Genomic DNA, 21,531 nt, shown 5'->3' with positions numbered 1-21,531 from the left:
TCGAGGCTGATGTTGGAATCGGGGAGCTGACGTCAGGGCTAAGTGAACAAAATTACACAGACCCCCCTTATACATCTACCGATGATGCTACAATTGTTTTAAAAAAAAAATTCCTTGATTAGTATGAAATAGGGACAAGTTCACATTTTTCGACAAAATCGAACGAATTATAATCTTCATAAGATTTGAAAGAGAAAAAACAGGTTCCTTAGAGAACGAAAAAGGCTCGCGTATAAAAATGTAGATAAGTCAATTATTGGATGACCGTCATTTTTTAAATTCTGCCAATTATGATACACGACAATCATGTAGCAACGTACGATACTTATTATACAAAGTCAACGAGGTTTTACCAATTGTCGCTACAAAATCTATTGATAATTTTATATTTTTCACATTTCAATACAGACAATTACTAGGATAAATTTAGGTATTTATGGTACGAATAAACTACCAAAAATTCTCCATGATCATTCGTTTCAAAGTTTTGGTTTGCCGAATGCGATAGCAGGACAAGATTCTTATAAAGGGATAAAGAAATAAATGCCAAAACAGGTTTCTAACGCTTGGCAAGTATCAAAAATGGCAGGGGCTTTCCACGCCAATTGAGTAAACGGTTGACCATGACATTTTTTAATTTCACCAAGGATTTTTTCTACGTCGGTACGACCCGTGAAAAGATTATAAGAATTTTTATAAAATAAGAAAAGAAACTTTTGATTTCCGAAAAGAAACATTTTCACGCAAGATTCAGGGTGGGACCATCTCGATTCATAAAAATCAATTTGGGTGTTTTCGATATGGGTTCAAAAAAACCACAGGGTAAGGAAGCGATTCAAAAAATTTGAAAAGTTTTCAGTAGTCGTACTAACGTAGAAAAAATTCTCGGTGCAGTTAAAAAATGTCATGGTCTACCGTTTGCTGAATTGGAGTGGAAGGCCCCAGTAGTTTTTTTAAAACTAAATATTTTTAGCAATTTTGACAATCCGTTTCTAACGCTCTCGAAATAGCTGCCATCAGTGCAGATTCCAACAAACGGCACAAATCTGTTTTAAAGAGACCGTCGAGCGCAAATCTTAAACATCTCGTAATTAAAAGAACAGCTGAGACTCTATGCTCCGCTCCCCCCCCCCCATGGGTAGTATAACTCACTTTGATGATATGTATTTATTTCATGGACAATTATTCACGGATGAATAATTTTATATCGCAGCTAATTATACAGCCGCGCACATCTTCGTGTTTGTCAAAATATATGATACAGCTTGAAGATCATTTCAAGAAAAAGAATGCGTGGCTGATTGATTAGGTAAAATAAGAAATGCGAATGAAAAGAAGAAAAAACTTTGCCGAATGAAAAACTAAAAATCTCGGGGTTTTTGTACCTATAAGTAACTTATACCGATTCGAACCTTGAGGTGGGATTAGGGTTAAATTGCGATGAAATTCAGACAATATTTTAAGCTCAGTTGATGTAGGACGAGGTTCCCTGGAATACCATCTACGTCTCCCGACATAGGTGAACCAAAGATTCGTCTTCTCTTTCTGCGTAAGCGCAGAGACGCGTGCGCCTGTTCCTAGATCCTCTTGGCTATATAAAAGGGGACACTTGTTGAGCGATGCTCATACAGCCACATCGGCCAGCGTAAAATTTTCCGACAAAACTGGTGGTTGTAGTTAATGAGAAAATCGAGCATTCGGGTTTCTTCGCAGATACCGAACTTATTGAAGAGCCAAAAGTGAACCATCAACAAGGTTCGTAATTTTGTTAATTTCCTGTCGTAAATAGAACTAGTTGTAACACCCGAATTTCATCTCTACGGCTATTTATGAAAATTCTCAGTCTCTAAATGTAAAAAGTATCACTACGTATTGTCTTAAGATCATTGCACTAATGTTTTAGTGACAGGAAAAAAGACGCAGACAATCAGCTTCGCATAATTTCACGAAGTCAAATTTTATTACAAATTTTTTTATTCAAAACCGTCACTTGATTCCGTTTGTCAATTTGAAAGATCCAAACTCGAAGAATTTATAAAAATCCTTTCGTGCCCAAGCTTCGTCGTTGGTGATTCTGGTAGATCGAAATACTGGCGAATGCATTTTAAGCGTCTTGAAGCAAAAAGAACGAAGCGTTAATTTGTGAAAGATTGTATTTTACTGCAAAGTAAGTATCAGAAACAAATTGTCTACTCTTTTACAATTTGTTGATACGAATTTGGTTCGATTATTGCAAAATCCCTAATAGCCGATCAACCAAGCGTTTAAAATGCTCCCCGACATTGACTACTGACAACGAGTGATTCAATTCAACAGCATTTCGTGACGTGCGAATTGAAAATCAAACACTGATAAACTACAAGCATGTCACTATTTTATTCACGTGATTCTGCCAACATTTAACTGATTAATTTTTCGAAGAAAAAACATTGCGAGACACCTAAACTTGATTTTTATTGATGAGATGTGCTTTTAAACATCGCTATAAAAAGTATTACACACAGTTTGTAATAGATTTGCTCTGGCCTGATTCAACGAAATCCCAAGCTAAGATAACCATGAGATATACAAACCAGCGCCAAATCAGTCTGTCGATATTGTTAGCGGCTCGACTATCTTACCCCTTCCGACTCCGACTTTTCTAATTTCCCGTTTCTTCTTTCGCCGTTCTATCGACTCGAGGGTAAGAAAATGGAGGAAAATGGAAGTAGAAATGACTGTAAAGTGACTTGCTTTTTCCCCTTTTCAACGGCATTTGGAAATTTGTCGCCACAAGACGCGTGGCGTGTGATCGTTGCATTCTACGGCTATAATCATATGTTTCATCTAAGAGAATAACTATTAGATCAACGAGAGTTATGTGTACATGAAACGATCAACTATTGAGAGATTATCGGTGAACTTACAAGTGAAGGAAATTTTCAGGTGTGGTTACTGTACAGTTCTGAACTATTTTCATTTTTTTAACGTAACCGAAGAATAAAGTACCGCGTGTCAGATAAAAATAAGTTTGTAGGTGTAACCAGAGAATCTAGCACGCGTTACTCTCTAACTTCCCGTTTCTCTGTTTTCAGAAATAAAAGGAACTTGTAAATTGTAAATCACCGTGAAAATGAAAAGTTGAGTTTTCAATAGATCTTCACGTTTTCCCCTCCAATTATTTTTAGATGTACGTATGTGATCAATATTTTTGACCGACGATATCTCGACGAGTTACCGGATTTCAATGATTTAGGTCTAAATTTAGAACTGATTAGATTTTGGCTTTGATCGATTCGGTACGTTTTCAATGATTTAAAGAACGAATTTACAGGAAGTCAAATAAAAATGACGATATCTTGAGAATGAATGAACGGATTCGAATGAAAATTAGTTCCATGAAGGTCAAATTTGGAAAATCTAAAATGGCGAATCCAATATAATGGAAAAAAAGTGAAAAAATATTCGGTTTTTGGTGGAAATTAGTATGCGCAGGTTTTTTGGATCACCGGTAATAAATTCAGTCAGAATTCCAAAATTTGTAACGGTAGATCCATTACAGTGGTTCAAAATAAAAAAAAATCGTAATGGTTTCATGTAATGTGGTATCCAAGGACTTTTGAATCGTCAATCACGATTCTGAATTTGTAGTTGGAAATTCGAATTGGATATTAATATTTTTTTGTTCTGTGAACTTGGAAACTACAGCGTGAAAATCCTAAGGGCGAGTTTTCTGTTTTTTTTTCTTTCTCTTTGACTGTCATCGCTTGTATGATTTTTTCCTAATACTTGTTATAATAAAAACAATAAAACGTTATTTGCTTCATTGTCAATGGTTTCATCGTCCAACATCGTCCAACTGCAGATGATCCCTTCGAACAATATTTATTTTAGTGAAATTACTTGCGGTTATTTCCAGCTGAACAGCTTAGTGAAAACGCAGCTGACCTTGTGCTTGGCTTATGTGTAAGACTTTCCGCTCCACGGATTGCTTATAGTTGACGATGGCTTCCTTTATCGGCAAATAATTGAAACCGTTAACAATCCAATCACGAGTCATCGAATAAAATGTTGTTACAATTCTCCGCAGTATCAGTTACATTATTCGTAAAATTAAATCGTAAAATTGCAGCCTGAAAATATTAAAATTCGGATAATTCGCTAGATAGACGCGACTGCGATTTGTAAAAGATTTCATCGCGAGGCAGCACCGTTTTTCGATATCGCAAAAAACGGATGAAGTTAAACTCAAAGTCGACGAAATGATGGGTATAAGCACGCCTGCGGAGCAGTGACCCCTACCGGTTAGTGGGATTCTCTGTTTAGTAAATGAAGTTACCAACTATCCGTCCCGCTGTCCCGACTTGTTTATTGTCAGAGTCACAATGGCTTTGGAAATAATCGTCAGCTTTGGACAACCGGATTTTATTCGACGTTCAAAACCCTGGCATGTGACCTTATGATTCGCAAAATTGTGACGTCATTATTGGCGGACTATTCTACCGTATATATACGTCTTAATGGAAGTTCGCGAATAGAGAAAAAAAAAAAAAAATCACTTCACCTAGTCTTCTTAAAATCTGTATGTTATTTCCTGTTCGAATATTCTAGAAAGTGCTCATATGTAGAAAAGTGCAAAAAAAAAAAAACAAAAAACATACATGGATATAATTTATATGGTGCCGGATTTGGTTAAAATGCTCTGAACTTTTTTCTTCTGTAATATTTGTAAAAACTGTATGGTCACGTGCATATTTTTGTCAAACCATATGATAAAGCTAATTTTCTCCTATTCGTTATACGTTGTACATGTGAAATAATTATAATTTACGCACAAAATTGTGATGGAAAAAAATTCACATTAGCTCGTATAAGTATTCAAAATTATTAGAAACGCGTGTGAAAACTTAATTAGTTGGAGGAATATTGTAAGGATAAAATTCAACAGTTTCTAAAAAGCTATGCGTTGCGTCTTTAGATGATAATTTATAACGTAGTTGATGCATTGTGACGGAGACGTGATTCTGACGGAGGATGGTGAGGGCAGATATAACTTAATGTACTAGGTGTATCAACGGTTGTAAGACTTCGTCGGGAGATGTCCATGCCCATTTGTTCGCGCATCGAGAAACCTGAAAGTAGCGCTGACGAGGTTAAATTCATTTTCATGGCCAAGCGCAATTCCTCGGATTTTTCCACCCCTGCGGCCGATAATACTTCACTTTGTGAATTTCAATTATACAACCGCGTTGCACCCGCAGCGTCGAGAAATCGAAGTCTAGCTGTTTAACCGATGAAAGTAATTTTCTTTCAGAAAAATAGCATATTTTTATCCGATGCCGAATACAACTGTACAGGTTGTACGAGCGAAGTACAATGATTTAATGCGATTTGAGTTCTGAACTATCATCAAAGCGAATAACCCAATTTATCAAAGGTCGACGCGTCAGAATTTAAGGTTTCAATGAAACTTGCGAAGTTTGATTTGTGGCATTAGAACATTTATTGGGTTGAAACAAACGGGAAAAATAATGAAATCTAATGTCTGCTCATAAAAGATGATACAAAAAAAACATCATAAGTAAATTTATCAACTTCACGGATACAAAAAATTGTGGTTTAAGCAAATGGTTGCTTTTTAAGATTCATTGAAATTACTTTAATAATGCAAAGTCGAATTGAGCTATAAGATAAAGAACTCAACCGTTATCACTTAGCACACACGATAGTTGAGGTCAAATCGTACCGATTTCCAACTTTGAATGTATATTTCCGGTAATCAACGATGGGAGCGAATTTGAATTACGTTAGGTTATTTAGCTAAATTTTTGACCACCGCTCAATTCTTACGTACGATTGTTTACTCAAAATAATTATGAATCAATATTAGCCTGTGACATTATTCTGTTAACATCGTTAAATATTTGATTTTAAATCAATGCATTGATATTGACGATAATAAGCAAATCACAATACTTAATCCGTTACTGAAAAAATAACTGTGTCAGTAACTTTGCAGAAAATAGTTATCTGAACAAAATGAGCCACGGTATAAAAATGAAATTGAATGATACGTCATCGTGAAGCAAAGTCGGTTGTCAACACAATCGTGGACACCATTCCAGCCGAAAATGCATCGGCGATTTTTGATATTCAATAGGTAATAAACATTTTAAGATTGGATACTGATCACTTATGTTTATACACAAAACTGGAGTGAAATATTTTTCATTCTAATTTATTATTATTCGTTAACTTTTTGTACTTTACAAAGAGTGTGAATTAATGATTGTGTGGGAGATGACCCTTTCCGCAAAACTTGTTTCTGCAAGATTCGTTCCTATGGGAAAATAATTCAAATTACTTCAATAATTCCAGAATTATTTGTCTGGAAATTGCATTTGAGTGATTTACGGCACTCAAAGACTAGATTAAGTTAGGCCATATTCCAAGCCACACACATGATTCCCCGAGAAGAATGCAGAAAGGCGACTGTATCACCCCGAAAGCTAAACATGAAAAGTTGAGTTTTCACTAAATCTCGCTGTTTCAACGACCAAAAAATCGTGCGGGTGCGTGTGATGAATTTTTTGTTCGACGATATCTGAACCACGAATGATCGAATTTGAATAATTTTCTTCTCAATCGACAGGGCTTTTCTTAACTTAAAACTGATCCAATCTTAGATCTTCACGGAGATACAGTTTTTGAGTTGCTTGAATAACAAAAATGCAAAGGAAAAAGAAAACAAAATTCATTTGTCAATGTTTTAAGGGTCAATATAATACTACCTGTCACCAATATAACTATCTGACGTTAAAGCTCTGAATTGCTCGCAAAAATTCTTCTACAGTAGCTCACACCGGCCACTATTGGTCAATTTTAACACTGACAATTTCAAATAAAAAATAAAGATTCTTGTTTCCGCGCAAAAACATTTTGGAGAATCGATTCCCTCTCGCCGAAATCGCGAATTACAGAGTATTCGAGGAGACTGATGAAGGGTGATCGGTGGTGGGAAAAATATTCAGTTCTAGGGCATGTGACACTAGCCTAATAAGCTCGAACGAATAATGACTGTCGGTCGATGAGAATCCTTACAACCGCCTTTCGCATCGGTCTCCTCCCCCTGATAACTTATACCGCGATAAGTTCTTGGCTGACGGCATTCGCTTCGACGCCGGCTGCCCAGGTCGCAGAATCTTTCGTCCGCTACCTGGAAGCGCAGGTTTGCCACGAGCCCGAGCCGTTTGAAAATTTTTCGATTTATACCCTCGATCATCTCGACTAATGCGTGTAAAACGGTGCGACCGCTGCTTCGAAATCTGGGTCCTATGATTATCCACATCTGAATATTGAAATCTGTTCAACGTCTCTGAAACTTCAATTGCAAAATTTTTATAAATATCAAGACACCGTTGATATTTGTGTTGCAGCCAGGATGGATCTGGACGATTACCGCAGACACGGTGAGTTTCTCAACCTTCTAACACTGTTGTTTTCTTTCTCCTTTTGCGCTCCGTAGCTTCGATTTCCTCTCGTCTCATATTGCGGAAATAGAATTGTTTTATTTCGATTGAATCGAAATTTTGTAGCAACAGCTTAGTGACTAATAGGTCACGCAAGTGATCAAAAGTTCCCGCATCGACTAATTCTAATCGACTTATTCGATTGAAATAAAATTTACTCACGCAGAGAAAATATTGAAATCGATTTAAGAAATTTGAATCGCCAATTGTGTAACCTTGTAGTTATTAAATTGCTCCGAAAAAAATTCAATTCAAACGCAATACAAATTATTCCTTTCATATAATTATACTAATGCATGCGATAGAATAAAGTAAACTAAATTGGTTTGCTTAAAGAACGCTATTTTACTCGCTCTTATAACGTTACATTTTATTGATAAAATATATTTTATTCACTTCTGCAATATGTTTTTCCCAACTTAGATTCATTGAATAGGTTTTAATAATAAGGCTTCGTATATTATTATTATTGTTATATCGATTACGTGATGGCTAGATATAAAATGCATAAAGTTCGAAAGGAAAAGATGACGTGAAATAAATTCAAATTCAAAATTTCAAAAACCTACTCTTAACGAGTAATTTACGAACGGCCGTTTGGGTAACTAGATATATACATATATATATGTATATATTTACACCGATCATTCATTTGGGGACGAAGGATAAATGTTGGCGATAGACGGAACTCCTGGAAATCCTTAGGATTTAGGGATGGCACTGTAAGCCAATAAAGAAAATCAAGGCGCTATTACCCTGTACCTCGGTAAAAGAAATCCCAGTGAAATAGTTTAATACAGGGTAAAAAGAGTAAAAATGGTCTCAGCTGTATCGATGCTTTGCCAATAAAGTCAAATCAGAGACACGACTTATCGCTCATATACATAGAACAGGAGCCGATGAAACTGGAGGGACGACGATTCAGAAACGACGCAGAAACTCACGGAATAGGCCATGCACGGTTTATGGGAATGGTATTGCTGGGCTTACGAAACACAGCTGATGTTTCGCTACTATCGGAGGAACGTCCGTTCGTTTTAAGTGCCGCAAATTGTTACGGAGTTCGAGACGACTGTATGCGAAATAAAGATACTTTCATGCAACTGTAGTCGAAAATGTTTCTTTACCGGTTTATGGAAAACATTCTCGTGCAACGTCAAAAATTTTTTCGCACGAATACGCGGGTCTGGGTAAAGTTTTCCTTCAGCCAATTTAAGAGTTTTCACAAGCATTGCTTTTTTGTTTTTGTCTCGAGTTAGTACTAACTAGTATAACGGACTTCTAACTACCTAATACGATACGCGACATTTTTACTGGCGTATGAATTATTCCACCGCCTCGAGTGAAAACCGATTCGGTGCAGAACAACAGCTTGACCACTCGAGTGCAAGTCGATCGAAATTGTTCGATAGAAAAACACAGTGTGACGTTTAAAAAGTAATTGCAGTTTCTCCTTTGATTGGGAAGTGATTAACAACTACCGTAGACGGTGAAAGATGTTATCTCAACCTATTTCGGCCTTTTTGTTTTCTTTCAATTCAATTCTTTGTGCAAGGTGATTGGAAAATCTTGACTTTGTTTTTTCAATCCGCAGCACAATCATCCCCCCAGAATTCAAGGGAACCGGTACGTTGCGAGAACTGATTATTATTACGTAGGTTGCAAATATCGATTTTTATCTCTAGTACCAAAAGCTCTCGAGCTTCCGATAAATTCATGGTCAATGTTTCGGTACTCATTGAACACCGTAAGCCATATTTTACATAATTAATCAATTTTTTTAATGTAGAACATGTCGTCAATTTAGTAAACTTTTAGGGAAATTTAAGAAAATTGTATCGTTATTTCGCACATGACTCAGCGAAAAATGAAAAGACATGACTTCGGAAGAGAACAATACCCTACGAAGTTAAATCCGACTTACGACGCGCCTTCAGCCTTACGTACAGGCAACTGATTTAAAGTTCAAATTGATATTTGCGTCCTGTGACAATCAGTTTCCGTGACGTAGTTGACTCTTCGATAACTTTTTCGAATCCCCTAATTACTCATCATTGATATTGATCGATTATAACGAAACGTGGGCCTGACGATCGATAGGATTAAACCACGATCCGATGCCGATGAGTTTGACAAGGTAACGACGCAGCGTTTGTTTCTCGAAGGCAAGGAAATGGTCGACTACATCGCCGACTACCTTCAGACCGTACGATCTCGACGAGTCTATCCCGCCGTGTCTCCCGGATACCTTCGCAACATGTTGCCTGCCTCGGCTCCCGTCGAAGGTGAACCCTTCGAGGACATAATTGGCGACGTGGAGACCTGCATCATGCCGGGCATCACACACTGGCAAAGTCCGCACATGCATGCTTATTTTCCCGCCCTTAATTCGCCCGCAAGTCTACTCGCCGACATGCTGGCTGACGCTATAAACTGTTTGGGATTCACTTGGGTGAGATTCAGCCCTCTTTTAATCTCGATCGTTGACGTTATGTGTTAATTAAATAATGCATGTACTATAGTTGGTAAATCGATTGTTTGTTGTTATACTCGGTGAAGGGAGAAAGATTAAAACTTAAAATAGACCCGTTTTCACGTCCGCCAATCCGAATTTCACGAAGAAACCTAGGGATGTTCGCTTGGATATCGGATGAATGGTATCGATTCGTCGACATTGATTTCGAGTGATTTCTACCTCATCGTGTGATTTTCTTCTATTTACAGGCTTGCGGAGTGATTCTCTTTGATTTTCGATATTAGTATTGTAACAGATTCACGATCACTTTCGATATGGACAGAATGGCAAAAATTTACTGGAAATCAGTGGAAACCAATTAGAATGTTGGGAAATTAATGAAAATCACTTCGTAATCGGTCAGCAGACCTATTTTTGTTAATTGTAATTTTGAGCTCGAAAAATGGAATCGGCCAGATTCAAATTACTTCTTGCTTATAATTGTTTTCGATCTTTTTTTTCGCTGACCGGATAGTTAACAATGAACTTTGTAATGTAATGTAGCGCGACCGATGTTCCTGATTTTCTTTCTTCATTGGATCTTAAAATTGCGAAATTCGAAAGTGTAAATTGAAAACAGCGAACCAAACTCGACGAACAAATCCAATTCTCATGAAAAATGCAAAAATCTTTGATTTCTGTATATTGGTTGAATCCATCGATCATCTAGCTATAGAAGAATAAGAACCTTAACGTGTACCCACAGGCTTCGAGTCCAGCTTGCACCGAGCTCGAAATGATCGTGATGAATTGGCTGGGAAAGATGATCGCGTTGCCTGAAGAATTTCTCCATTCTCCGGGGCGATCTGGCGGCGGTGTGATTCAAACTACGGCCAGTGAGGCAACCCTGGTTTGTTTATTGGCAGCGAGGACCAGAGCGATCAAAGACAATCAGAAGATACATCCGGAAGAGTCAGCTACCAACATAAATGCTAGACTCGTCGGATATTGTTCTGATCAGGTGAGATGGAAGTTCAAAAAGATCTTCGCTCAAGAGTATGTCGAAATTTTCGAAAAAAAAACAAAAAAAAAACTCTCGGTCATTAGTTTCAATGCGACAAAATTGATGTTACAGTTTCGTGAATTTTCAGGAGTTCGTTTCAGAGTGAATTCAATTCAAAACTCGGTCGAAAAAGCTAATCCCCCATAAGAACGCACGCGGTATTTTGAAATATTCATAACTACAACGCAAGTTCTCTAAATTTTAAAAAATTTAACCCATTGGTTTTATGACACTCGTTATACTTGGTGTATAATTTTTTTTCCCGATCTTTTTTTTCGACTGAAAAATTCTGATTTTAAGAGCTTCCAAAAACGATGATTTGTGTAACACGTGTCAATGCGACAAGGCATTATTGATAGTCAATGAACTCATCTCGTTCCTTCATTGTTCTGTTTTTTCAAACCAGGCACACTCAAGCGTCGAAAAAGCGGCACTCATCGGATTGGTTCAAATGCGTTACGTTGAATCCGACGAGAACCTCAGCATGAGAGGAGACAAATTAGCCGACGCCCTGGAACGCGATCGCAAAGCGGGGCTCGTACCATTTTTCGTAAGTAATGAGGATTTTGAGTTCTGCAAATACTAAAGTCTGGACCTTGTTCCAGAAAAAAAAATATATACATATATATATATATATATATATGTATATATTTCCCCAATCTGAAACAGTGATCATCGACTGAAGAAATGGTTTGAAAATAGACGCGGTTTGTGAAATTCTTGCCAATTCCGGCTACAAGTTTTCCTGCACTCAATTTCTTTATTTTTATATATATATATATATATGTATGTATCAAATACTAAATCCCGAGAAGTGTTTTTCCTCATTTATCCTGCAGCAAGCTGAGCGATGTCGATGCGTAACCGGTGACGGAGAAGCAATCTTCTTACTCTCGCCTCGCGCCCCGATCCTCTGGCCCAATTAATAGCGTCTTATTGTTATTTCTGTTGTGCTGTGAGCACTCTGGTATTATTCCCTCGGCTGTTGCATCCTTTACAGATAGTTGGTCCCCGAGGGACTTTTGTGGGTAGATACCTAAGCTGGTGGGAGTTGTTATATGTACCTAAGGTTCAACCGCAAACTCATTATTTTTACAAGACTTTCGCCTCAATAAATTATATCAGCTCTCTTCTGCTGAAGGAGCTTCTCCGATCAGCTGTAGAAAAACAACATACCTATGCGTTGTTATGGCAAATTAGCCGAGTTACGTATGAAATTAATTTACTCTCAAATCATTGACGTCGTATTGATTTCTGACAAAAACATCACGAACTGCAGTTTCAACGCAAAACTGTGCGCAAATATTCGGCAGATCAGATGATGTGTCTACTACGATCGTAACACTTTGAAGCGATAACCAAAATTTGGCATTCCATTTTCGAATCATTAAAAAATCAGAAACACACGTTTCAACGAATAGAATGGATGTACGGTGACTGCAGGGAATGCATATTTTTATTTCAGGTTTGCGCAACCTTGGGCACGACTGGAGCGTGTTCCTTTGACAGTTTGAAAGAAATTGGTCCAATCTGTAAGTCGGGAGATGAAAAGAGGGGGTATTCAACCTAGGATTTCTATTACAATAGTTTGTCGCAGCACCGAGGGTCTGACCTTTTTCCCTTTTTAGGTGCTAAACACGCGCTTTGGTTACATATAGACGCTGCCTATGCAGGAAGCGCCTTTGTTTGCCCGGAATTTCGTTCTTGGCTCCAAGGAATCGAATACGCCGACTCCTTCGCCTTCAATCCGAGTAAATGGCTAATGGTGCACTTCGATTGCACCGCGATGTGGTAAGTCTTGGCCCAAGTTTGTGAATAACCCGTTTTTTCACCCTCCTCTCGCATCTGACGCGAAGAAATAACTGAAGAAACTATGAAGTTGGTGATAAAATTACATACACGGAAAATGGACCGTTTGCTTATGTCATTAGGGTGAGAAGTAGCCAAGCCTTGCATCGGACATTCAACGTGGAACCATTGTATTTGAAACACGAAAATTCAGGTAACTAATATTTATCAACAATTTTTTCACCGCAGATACAAATGAGAATAAAAATTTGAGCACTTTTACTGACCAAATTTTGTTCGTAAAATCCACAAATCTAGGTGCAAAATACTATTTTTAGTAATTCTGAGTGACTCAGAACTACTAAACATACTCATATATATATATAATATATAATTTCTCTGTCAAAATTTTATAGAGAAGTTTAAAAGATTCCAGATCAATATTTCCGGAATTTGGTGAAAATATATTTCCTTGTGAAAACCTACATTGTTTCATCTTACACTTCGCTAAAACATGCTATACAAATTTAAATACATCTATCGCGCTGTAATCAAGATCAGGACCGGATTGTCACGTTTATTTCATAATAATTAATCTCACCTAATGCAAATAGGGTTCATTTCTAGCCAGTAAAATTGTTCACCGTGGTCAAATTTCAATGGAGTCAATTAAATTATACTTCCTCTAACCTACAAAAGTAACTGGTGAATCGTATTCTAAACTTTGCTCGTTTCTTGAACCGCTGAAGCTTCGGAAAAATCCTTGTAAAATGTGTAAACTTGTAAAATTCTGTTATAAAGGCGTCCAAAAATAAAACTAGAGCTCAGTTTTAGTTTGCATCCGTAAAAATATTTTGCAGAGTTAGGTGAAAAAATTTACGAAATATTTTGAACAAGAACCAATAATTTATTTCGCACGATGCCGATGAAATTGGAGTGATATTTCATTGCTAATCATTCAGTATTCGACTGCGCAATTAGAAAAAAACCTAAATATTTTATACTGTGATTTTGTCAAAATTCGGAAATATATTTCAGGTCTGGCTATCGACTATATGGTGAGTCATTAATTGAGATTATTACACCCAAAAGAACTGAAAATTAATACACCAAGTTCGAACAAATCGAACGATAAATTGACTATAAGATTTTCACGACACAACTTTGAGTAAATACTCACTATTTTAATATCAAAGAGCGCGGATTTAGGCAAACACGATTTCTTCGATGCTTCCTTTTCATGCCGATTTGATTAATGTTAAGTGTGTTTCAGTGAACTTTTAAGATCATTTTAAATAATGCCCGTGCGTCGAATTAATCAGCTAAAAACAAGTCATTTATCATTTCAGCACTGGCAAATTCCACTATCGAAAAGGTTCCGCGCCCTCAAACTTTGGTTTGTATTACGAAATTTTGGAATCACTGGATTACAGAAGCATATACGAGAGGCAAGTCTGTGTAAAGATCACAAGTCGATTATTCTTACAACGAGTATTTCTGCCAAATGACCACAAGATTTTATTAATGGGGTGGAGCCTTGTAAAGGGTTGGAGAAGTGGATTTTAAAAATTTATACCTCGACAGCGAATAAATGAATTTAATTGCTGTTTGCTTTATTCAAAAGTCTGTAGACCGAGCTTTCTTTACATACTTTTTTTATTGGGATTAATTGATACAAAGATTTATTAGTGATAATAATATCAACGATGATGTCTCGAAAATGGCTCCACCGATTTACTTCAAATTTGAAGACAGTATTCTTGGATAGTTTATCTTCTCTGCCACAAATCGTAATAATTAATAAAAAAAAATTATGATAATTAAGAAAAGCGACCTCGTGACAAAAAGGATAAACAATCCAAAAATATTGTCTCCGAATTCGATGTGAATCCGTTGGACCATTTTAGTGAACTGCAAAATAGTCGGCGTTATGGTCAATAATAAAGCTTTCTATAGACTGATTGTAATAAAAACAATATTTGAACGAAGCTCGATCCTCACATCCTTGAATAAAAGGCACCTGAATGGAATTGAATAATTGATTGTTGAGGGATAATTTTCCAAAATTTATCCACTTTTTCGGCCGCTTACTTTTATCATATCCATACCCCCAAAAATTTTCTAGCATTGATCTTGAAGTAAGATCTAGTGATAAATGAACGATCGATCATTTGTAAAAATACAAAAATTGGGTTACTACAGGGCGTCAGATTAGCTCAGAAATTTGAAGCTCTGGTGCTGGGCGACGCTCGCTTCGAGATTCCAGCTCCGAGACATCTTGGAATGGTTGTGTTTCGTCTACGGGGCGACAATTCGCTGACCGAACGTTTGCTGAAGAGAATGAACTCGAGAGGGCGGGTTCACTGCGTCCCTGCCGCTCTTCATGGAAAATATGTGATAAGATTTACCGTGACGTCAACAAGGTGTGTACACAAGTTGAACGGCGCGTTTTGTGTCGACTATTCGTCAAGAATTATATCGACACGAAGAAAGCGCAGGTAGTTCAGCGTTAGAACGATTTGCGATGACTTTACTCTTTCCTTCGACTTAACATAGGCAAAAATCCAAATTTACTTGCATTTTTCACATATTTCTTGCCGTACCTTTTCGGGTTACCGAATCCGATGTTCAGGTCATACATAGGAATATACATAGGTACATACAAAGGAATAACAATTCGGGGATTTCAAATTCACAAAACCCATGTCTGTCATTTTGGTATTATTTGTGCGTGAGTAAATTTTGGTATAAAACTGTTTCTGTGGTTTATAAGACTTCCTTTAAAAGTGCAAAGCAGCTGAAAGCTTGGAAAACGTACTCGTACGCGAGTTCGTGGAAATATTTGCGGGTAAAGAACAACTATTTGAACTATTTTAAAATTCCAATATCTGATTTTTTCAACATCAGAGTGTCGTCGTTACAACAAATTTGGTAAACGCCGTTGAATTCAAGGATCCTCGGTCTTTAACTTGACAAGTGGGCATGTTTTCTATTACTCAGAAGTAACTGTTCATTTTTCTTCACATCTTGCATGATAAAATATCATAGCTCAAGTTAGGAAAAAATAAAACACTTGACGTGTTTCAGAACCACCGGGGATGATATCTTGAAAGACTGGACAGAAATTCGAGGCACAGCCTCTGAAATACTGGGAACGATGAACGGATCACCGGCAAGAGTAAAAGTATCCCTAGCAGGTAACTCGTTTCGTTAATTCACAATTCACACAATTACATATGTATTATTTTCTCAGTTTAAAACAATAAAAATATATATTTGATAAAAAAGGTAAAAACGTTTCAGTTCCTGTTCTAACCGTACATAATAGGCGCGTATCGACACCTTATTGCTGATAATTGGCCAAATGAAATCATGAGGATCGCACGTGATATTTTCGTTGTTTTTGACCATACGCGAGGAGGTTCAGAGTTTTTGATTTGATTTTACATTTTATCCTCGGGAACTCGAAAGAAAAAGGTATTTACTTCAACGCAATATTTTTCCTAATTTTTTCGTGCAATCTGAGGCAAAGATGAGTCCGAAATTATTAAATTTTTACTTAGTTTAACGAAATGTAGAAAAAGAACAGCTTTTTTCGCATTGAAAGTGATTTTTTTAATGTGGGGGATTTCACGTCAAATCGACGAATAAACGAGATTTTTTCCCTGACCACTTTTGATGTTTTCGCCAATTTACTCGCTTGAAATTCGTATTGAAAGCATCAAATCTGAATTTTTTCAAATTTTCCTGACCAGGCATTTTCTTACCACAGCTAGTCAAAAAATCAGCTTCTAACGATTTCTCATTTTCTCAAGCTAACATAGCTTGAAATTCACATGATACATGGAAAAAGTTCGCCATCTTTATATGAAATTTCTAAAAATAAGTTTGTGCGATTTTTCGTGCCCCGTTAAAGTATAGTTTTGATGAAAATACTTCGAAAATCTTCTATAAAAAAATAATACCCTAATCGAATTGGCTGAAATTTTCACACTGCATATCTTTTTCAATACCAAAGATTCTCTCTAAGTTTTCGTAGTGGGCGGAAAATTAGTTCAAAAGTTACAAGTAACAGTTTACATGGCGTTGTGAAATGTCTCATCCATACGTACTATAATGTCGCGTTACGAATGGTGAAAGTTCTACACTCGGTATTACGATACGCAACAAATATTTCAATTCTTACCTTGGATGAGTATGCTTCAAAGATATTGTTCTGCGGTACTAAACTCACATATCGTGTCAGGAATCGGGATAAATGATAGACCGAAGTATGCTCCTCGAGAAAAAGTCGACAATCGAGATTATAAACAAGACGCGCAACAATTGAAGATCGCGCTCGGGTGCGCAGCAATGCCACGCGCAGAGTGAGCAAATTGCTTGCCGAGTCGCGAAGTTTGAACCGAATTCTCGCAACTGTATGAATATTTGTTGATATATCTTCCGAACCACTGCATCACCCACTATGAAGTTTTCAGACCACCTTTCGCATTGAAGAAGGCATGCCGTATATAAATTGTAACCCATTTTATTAGGAAACTTTTCAGTTACGAATAATTTGCACGCATTTTGTATCAAAACTACACTGAACGGGGTTCATGAAAAATCCGAAAAAATACTCCCGAGAAGTTCACAAGAAGACCAAAAATTTTTGTGGAGGGACTTTTTTCATATGTTATTCAGCTTTTAAGCTACGTAGACGCGAAAAACCAAAACATTGTTGAAATTAATTTATTGGCTGAGTTGTGAAGAAATCATGTGTCGAAGAAATCTAAGAACATTCAAAGTTCATTTTTTCAATATGTAGTTTGATCGTGCGAAGGGGTAATCAGATTAAAATGGGTCGGGTAAACCGACCGTTCGATTTGACGTGGAATACCCCACATACGGTATGATCGAAATACTCAATTTCATCCACATAAATCTATAGCAACAAGATTTTTCGTTATGAATTCACTGCGTGAGGAATATCCAAATGCGCACCGTTGAATATTGGATTACGATCAAAAAATCGGTAGACGTTACAAGATTTAATACTAGGACATCCGGGAAATTTACGCCTATTACCAACCTGACGATATATTATTCAGAATAGTTAGACGTTATTTAACTCTCACGAAAATAACAGATTTATTTCTTTTGCAAAATTAACTACACTTGATCATCCGTATGTGAACAAAACTATCACCAATATACTGTGTAAAAATAGTGAACGTTACAGAGAGAGAAATTTCTAGTTTTGGTTACTGTACAATACTGTCCTCAACTATTTTATTTTTTACCGTGAAGGAAAAATATAGTTATGGGTACGAAATGAATACGGGTTTTCTAGCTGTTAAAAGAAAATCTGGTACGCATTTTTATTCCTTTTGATTATGGGCCTTTGGGATGTAGTTTTTCCTAACTAATACCACAGTTTGATTTATGTGCAACGAAAAATTGATGCGAAAGCCTTATTTAACCATAAGAATGTAGTAAAATAAGCAAGCAAATTAAACGCGGACAGACAAGAAATTTTAATTTTGACAACTACGTTCACGCTAACTAGTTTCTTGTGGCATATTTTTCTGTGATTCTGACAATACTTAAACTGCTATTGTAATACAAATCGTTTTCTACTCTACTAGAATTTTGTAGTAACTATAAGAATTGGAATTTTAATCCGTGTACTCGACATTTCTCCGTGTCATAATAAGAAGACACCTGTACATAAATTGTAATTTCCAGAAACACGTCAGAAAAATGAAAATTTTGGATCGAGCCTTCTGTTGGCCAATTCACCTATGTCTCCAAAAATTGTCAACGGCAGCTTCGCGGCTATATACGACACAGCCGACGTTTTCAACGAATGCATGAAAACCTTCGGACGTAATCCATCTGAAGCCATGGACAGCCCGGGTAATATGGAAAAATCCTTCAGGCATTTAATTCTCACAAAAAACTCAATTATGGCTATCAATGGTCGATGAATTACACGAATATATGTCAACAAGCATAGTGAAGGAATATCCTGGGGATTTTTTTACCCGCGGCTCTTTTTTCCCGTATTTCAATCACACCAGTTTTCCAAGATTCTTTCACTGTTTCAGCTATGCGACGTCGCATTCGGGGCATTCTGATGTCAGGAAAACAATTCAGCTTAGATTCTCGCATGGATTTAGTACAGGTAAGTATATTCAGAGCATGTAATTGCACCACAATCAAGGTACGATGGATAATTTAAAAATTGCGGTCTACACTAGAATCTCAACACCGTATAAGTTTTTTGCTCAATTGTTGAACTAATTTTCACTTTAAATTTTTGAAAAGCTTCGATCAATTCATTTTCGAATTAACTATGGACCAAATCTTTTAAATTCTTCTGACCGACACTCGTCGAGAACGATCGCGTAGAAACTTTTGATACTCGTTAAAAAATGAAAACTGATTTCGGATTTCAGGGAATTGCAACGTGTTGCAAACCTATCGCGAATTCTGAATCGGATTTGCCTTTCCGAAAAGAAGACGAAAAGTCAGCTCACGGAAAGCTACAGTCCCGTAATAGTAGAAATAAAATAGATTCGTCCATAGGTGAGTTACACCTGTTAAAGGGTTTTTGAAAATTGCTTATTTAATAAGTAATCCCTGTTCAATCATGACAGAATTCAATTCGAACTTGCAACAATTACTACAAGTATTCAGCAAACGCTTTTCACGAATTCAAAAACTGACCTTAATTCAGGTTAAGACTTAAAACTCGTCAAGTTTTGGTTTTTAGATATACTGTCATTCAACTGTTGAATCGACTGTACAAATAATACTGCGTCTTACCAATCTTACGATTCCGTATGTGGTTCATTTCCAAACTATTGCTCGGCGATAGAAGTTAAATTTTCAATTTCAGAAGACGTCATCGAATAAACAGTTCCAACCAACAGGACAAGTTGCTAGAAGAAAAGCATCTGTTTTAACAAAATAATGTGCTGAATAGAAAAATAAACATTATTGAAATTAAAACGCATGTGTATGGCCATTGCGTCTGTGATCATACCTACACATCCCGATTGAACCTGTTAGATCAAATGAAATAAAAGTAAATTCTGTCTTTTATCGCTATATCTCATGGAGGTAAGTTACATCGACGTGATGATTTTTTGGTATAATTTATTATTAAAATTTATTTTGTCTCCTACATTCAATCGTTTTGTTGCATTTCCAAACTTGAGTCTATTATAATTTATTATTTTTTTTTTTTTCAATATTATTTTCTAACACGCGTAAACACATAAGTTTTTTAACTTTGTTTGAAAAGAGCGTAAAATTATCAGTGAGTAAAAACTTAAAGGTACTGATATTTAAAACTTATTTTTAGAAATGAAGCATAAACGAGAAATGGCTGTGTACAAAACAATACATTATATACCGAACATATAATATATTCCGAACACAGTTTTTCTTATTCACACACATTTATATATATATATATATAAATCTGTGCAGAAGTTACTAACGATTTGTCATTGCTGCTCTTCGCTATTTTGGTACGCGAGTTCTTGGCAATATTCGTTCATATCGAACTCCTTGGCTGAGGTTACAAACGGACCGTTGAACACACAGTGAACAGTTACAGTTTCTGTATATAATAATGCAGGCAGCAGCTAAAATAATAACGATGAAATACACTTGTTAGACAAGATATTCCGATTGGAATTAGAAACTTGCTTGAAACAATATTCCAGATTTATTCATTTGTGATTCATGCTGATTAATTTATTCAAAATTCATGTTACTTTCTCGATGTTTGTAATGTTTGGAATTACTGTAGATTATAAAAGTTGTCAAGATATTGCAGAGAAATGTAACACTGGTTAGCAAAAAATTGAGAGTAAAACAATTTGTACTCCAAACTAATTTTCGTAAATCATTGAGAATGACATCTGAATTGCAATGAAATGAAGCTTGAATAAATTAATTGCCATGATAGTTGGATTAACGTACCTTTGGCGTGAGCAAGAAGTACTGAGATCCATTAGATTTGCCTGTGATATTAACAATCAGTTCGAAGATTCGACGCTCGTTGATTGCGTCCATACCCTGAAAATAAATATTAAAATAACATGTTCGTGAGAACGTTGAATTTAAGAGTGTGAAAAACTGTAATAACTAATTGAATCACATGTTTGAAATACCAAACACGAAGAATCTAAGATCAATCAATTTTTACTTATCTTTTCGGAATTCATTATGATAACCAATCACTAACTTAGTGATATGTAGTAAGATTTATGAACAGCACAACACCAAAAGCTAATAATAAGTCCCACCTGATTGATTTCATCGACACAACGGAATGGAACTGTCGACAATTCTTGTAAGGCGATCATGTATATCGCGGTAGTTACTGCTCTTTCCCCTCCACTTTGATGCGTTCGCGTTAATTCTTGAAGTTCATCAGTATCACGAAATTTTACTCGAATCTTTAGTCCGTATTCTTCAAAATCCATCTATGTCAGAGCATTATTCAAAAAATTGTTTCTAACAATTACAGGAATCAAATTTCAATTTCATAAAGGTGCCAGACCTCAACAATTTCCCAACTAAAGGCTTCAGGACAATGAGAAAACAGGAAATGTATCAACTTGTACAAAGGTTCTATGAATGTAGCACGCTTGATTTTCTTATTTTGGCCAACTTGAATTATACGGAAAATCGATAAGTCAGCAAGGAGGAATTTGTAG

At 36.4% G+C, this 21,531-nt stretch overlaps 2 protein-coding genes across 8 annotated transcripts in view; one reads left to right on the top strand and one right to left on the bottom strand.

Annotated features, from left to right (window-relative positions):
• LOC124180122 (structural maintenance of chromosomes protein 5) overlaps positions 1-21,531 on the bottom strand; it is a 148,661-nt gene that overhangs the window by 120,221 nt on the left and 6,909 nt on the right. For 2 of the 4 annotated variants that reach the window (XM_046565222.1, XM_046565221.1), the window contains exons 11-12: positions 21,118-21,297; positions 20,792-20,887 (exon numbers count right to left, since the gene is read on the bottom strand). In XM_046565222.1, coding sequence (XP_046421178.1) covers positions 20,792-20,887; positions 21,118-21,297 — 276 coding nt within the window. Of the gene's footprint in view, positions 1-18,577; positions 19,741-20,078; positions 20,452-20,791; positions 20,888-21,117; positions 21,298-21,531 lie in introns of those variants that run through there. The other 2 variants (XM_046565223.1, XM_046565219.1) reach the window with 2 other exon arrangements.
• LOC124180125 (histidine decarboxylase) lies at positions 1,633-21,530 on the top strand. 4 transcript variants are annotated; one of them, XM_046565232.1, is made up of 16 exons: positions 1,633-1,755; positions 7,416-7,448; positions 9,674-9,960; positions 10,730-10,984; positions 11,433-11,576; positions 12,492-12,558; positions 12,655-12,817; positions 12,958-13,028; positions 13,853-13,872; positions 14,164-14,262; positions 15,017-15,237; positions 15,902-16,011; positions 18,542-18,712; positions 18,904-18,980; positions 19,255-19,384; positions 19,698-19,829. In XM_046565232.1, exons 2-16 carry the CDS (start codon positions 7,421-7,423, stop codon positions 19,712-19,714), a joined length of 1,860 nt encoding a protein of 619 aa, XP_046421188.1. In that variant the 5' UTR covers positions 1,633-1,755; positions 7,416-7,420; the 3' UTR covers positions 19,715-19,829. The 4 variants fall into 4 exon arrangements, 3 of the variants coding, with proteins under 3 accessions (XP_046421188.1, XP_046421189.1, XP_046421190.1); XR_006870213.1 differs by lacking the exons at positions 1,633-1,755; positions 19,255-19,384 and adding an exon at positions 21,342-21,530 and having other exon boundaries at positions 7,137-7,448; positions 19,698-19,921; XM_046565233.1 differs by lacking the exon at positions 1,633-1,755 and having other exon boundaries at positions 7,137-7,448; positions 19,701-19,782.

Source organism: Neodiprion fabricii, chromosome 4, assembly GCF_021155785.1.
Source record: "Neodiprion fabricii isolate iyNeoFabr1 chromosome 4, iyNeoFabr1.1, whole genome shotgun sequence".
Classification (NCBI taxonomy): Eukaryota; Metazoa; Arthropoda; class Insecta; order Hymenoptera; family Diprionidae; genus Neodiprion; species Neodiprion fabricii.
The sequence above is the reverse complement of the archived record's forward strand: the minus strand, read 5'-3'. Positions and strand labels throughout refer to the sequence as shown.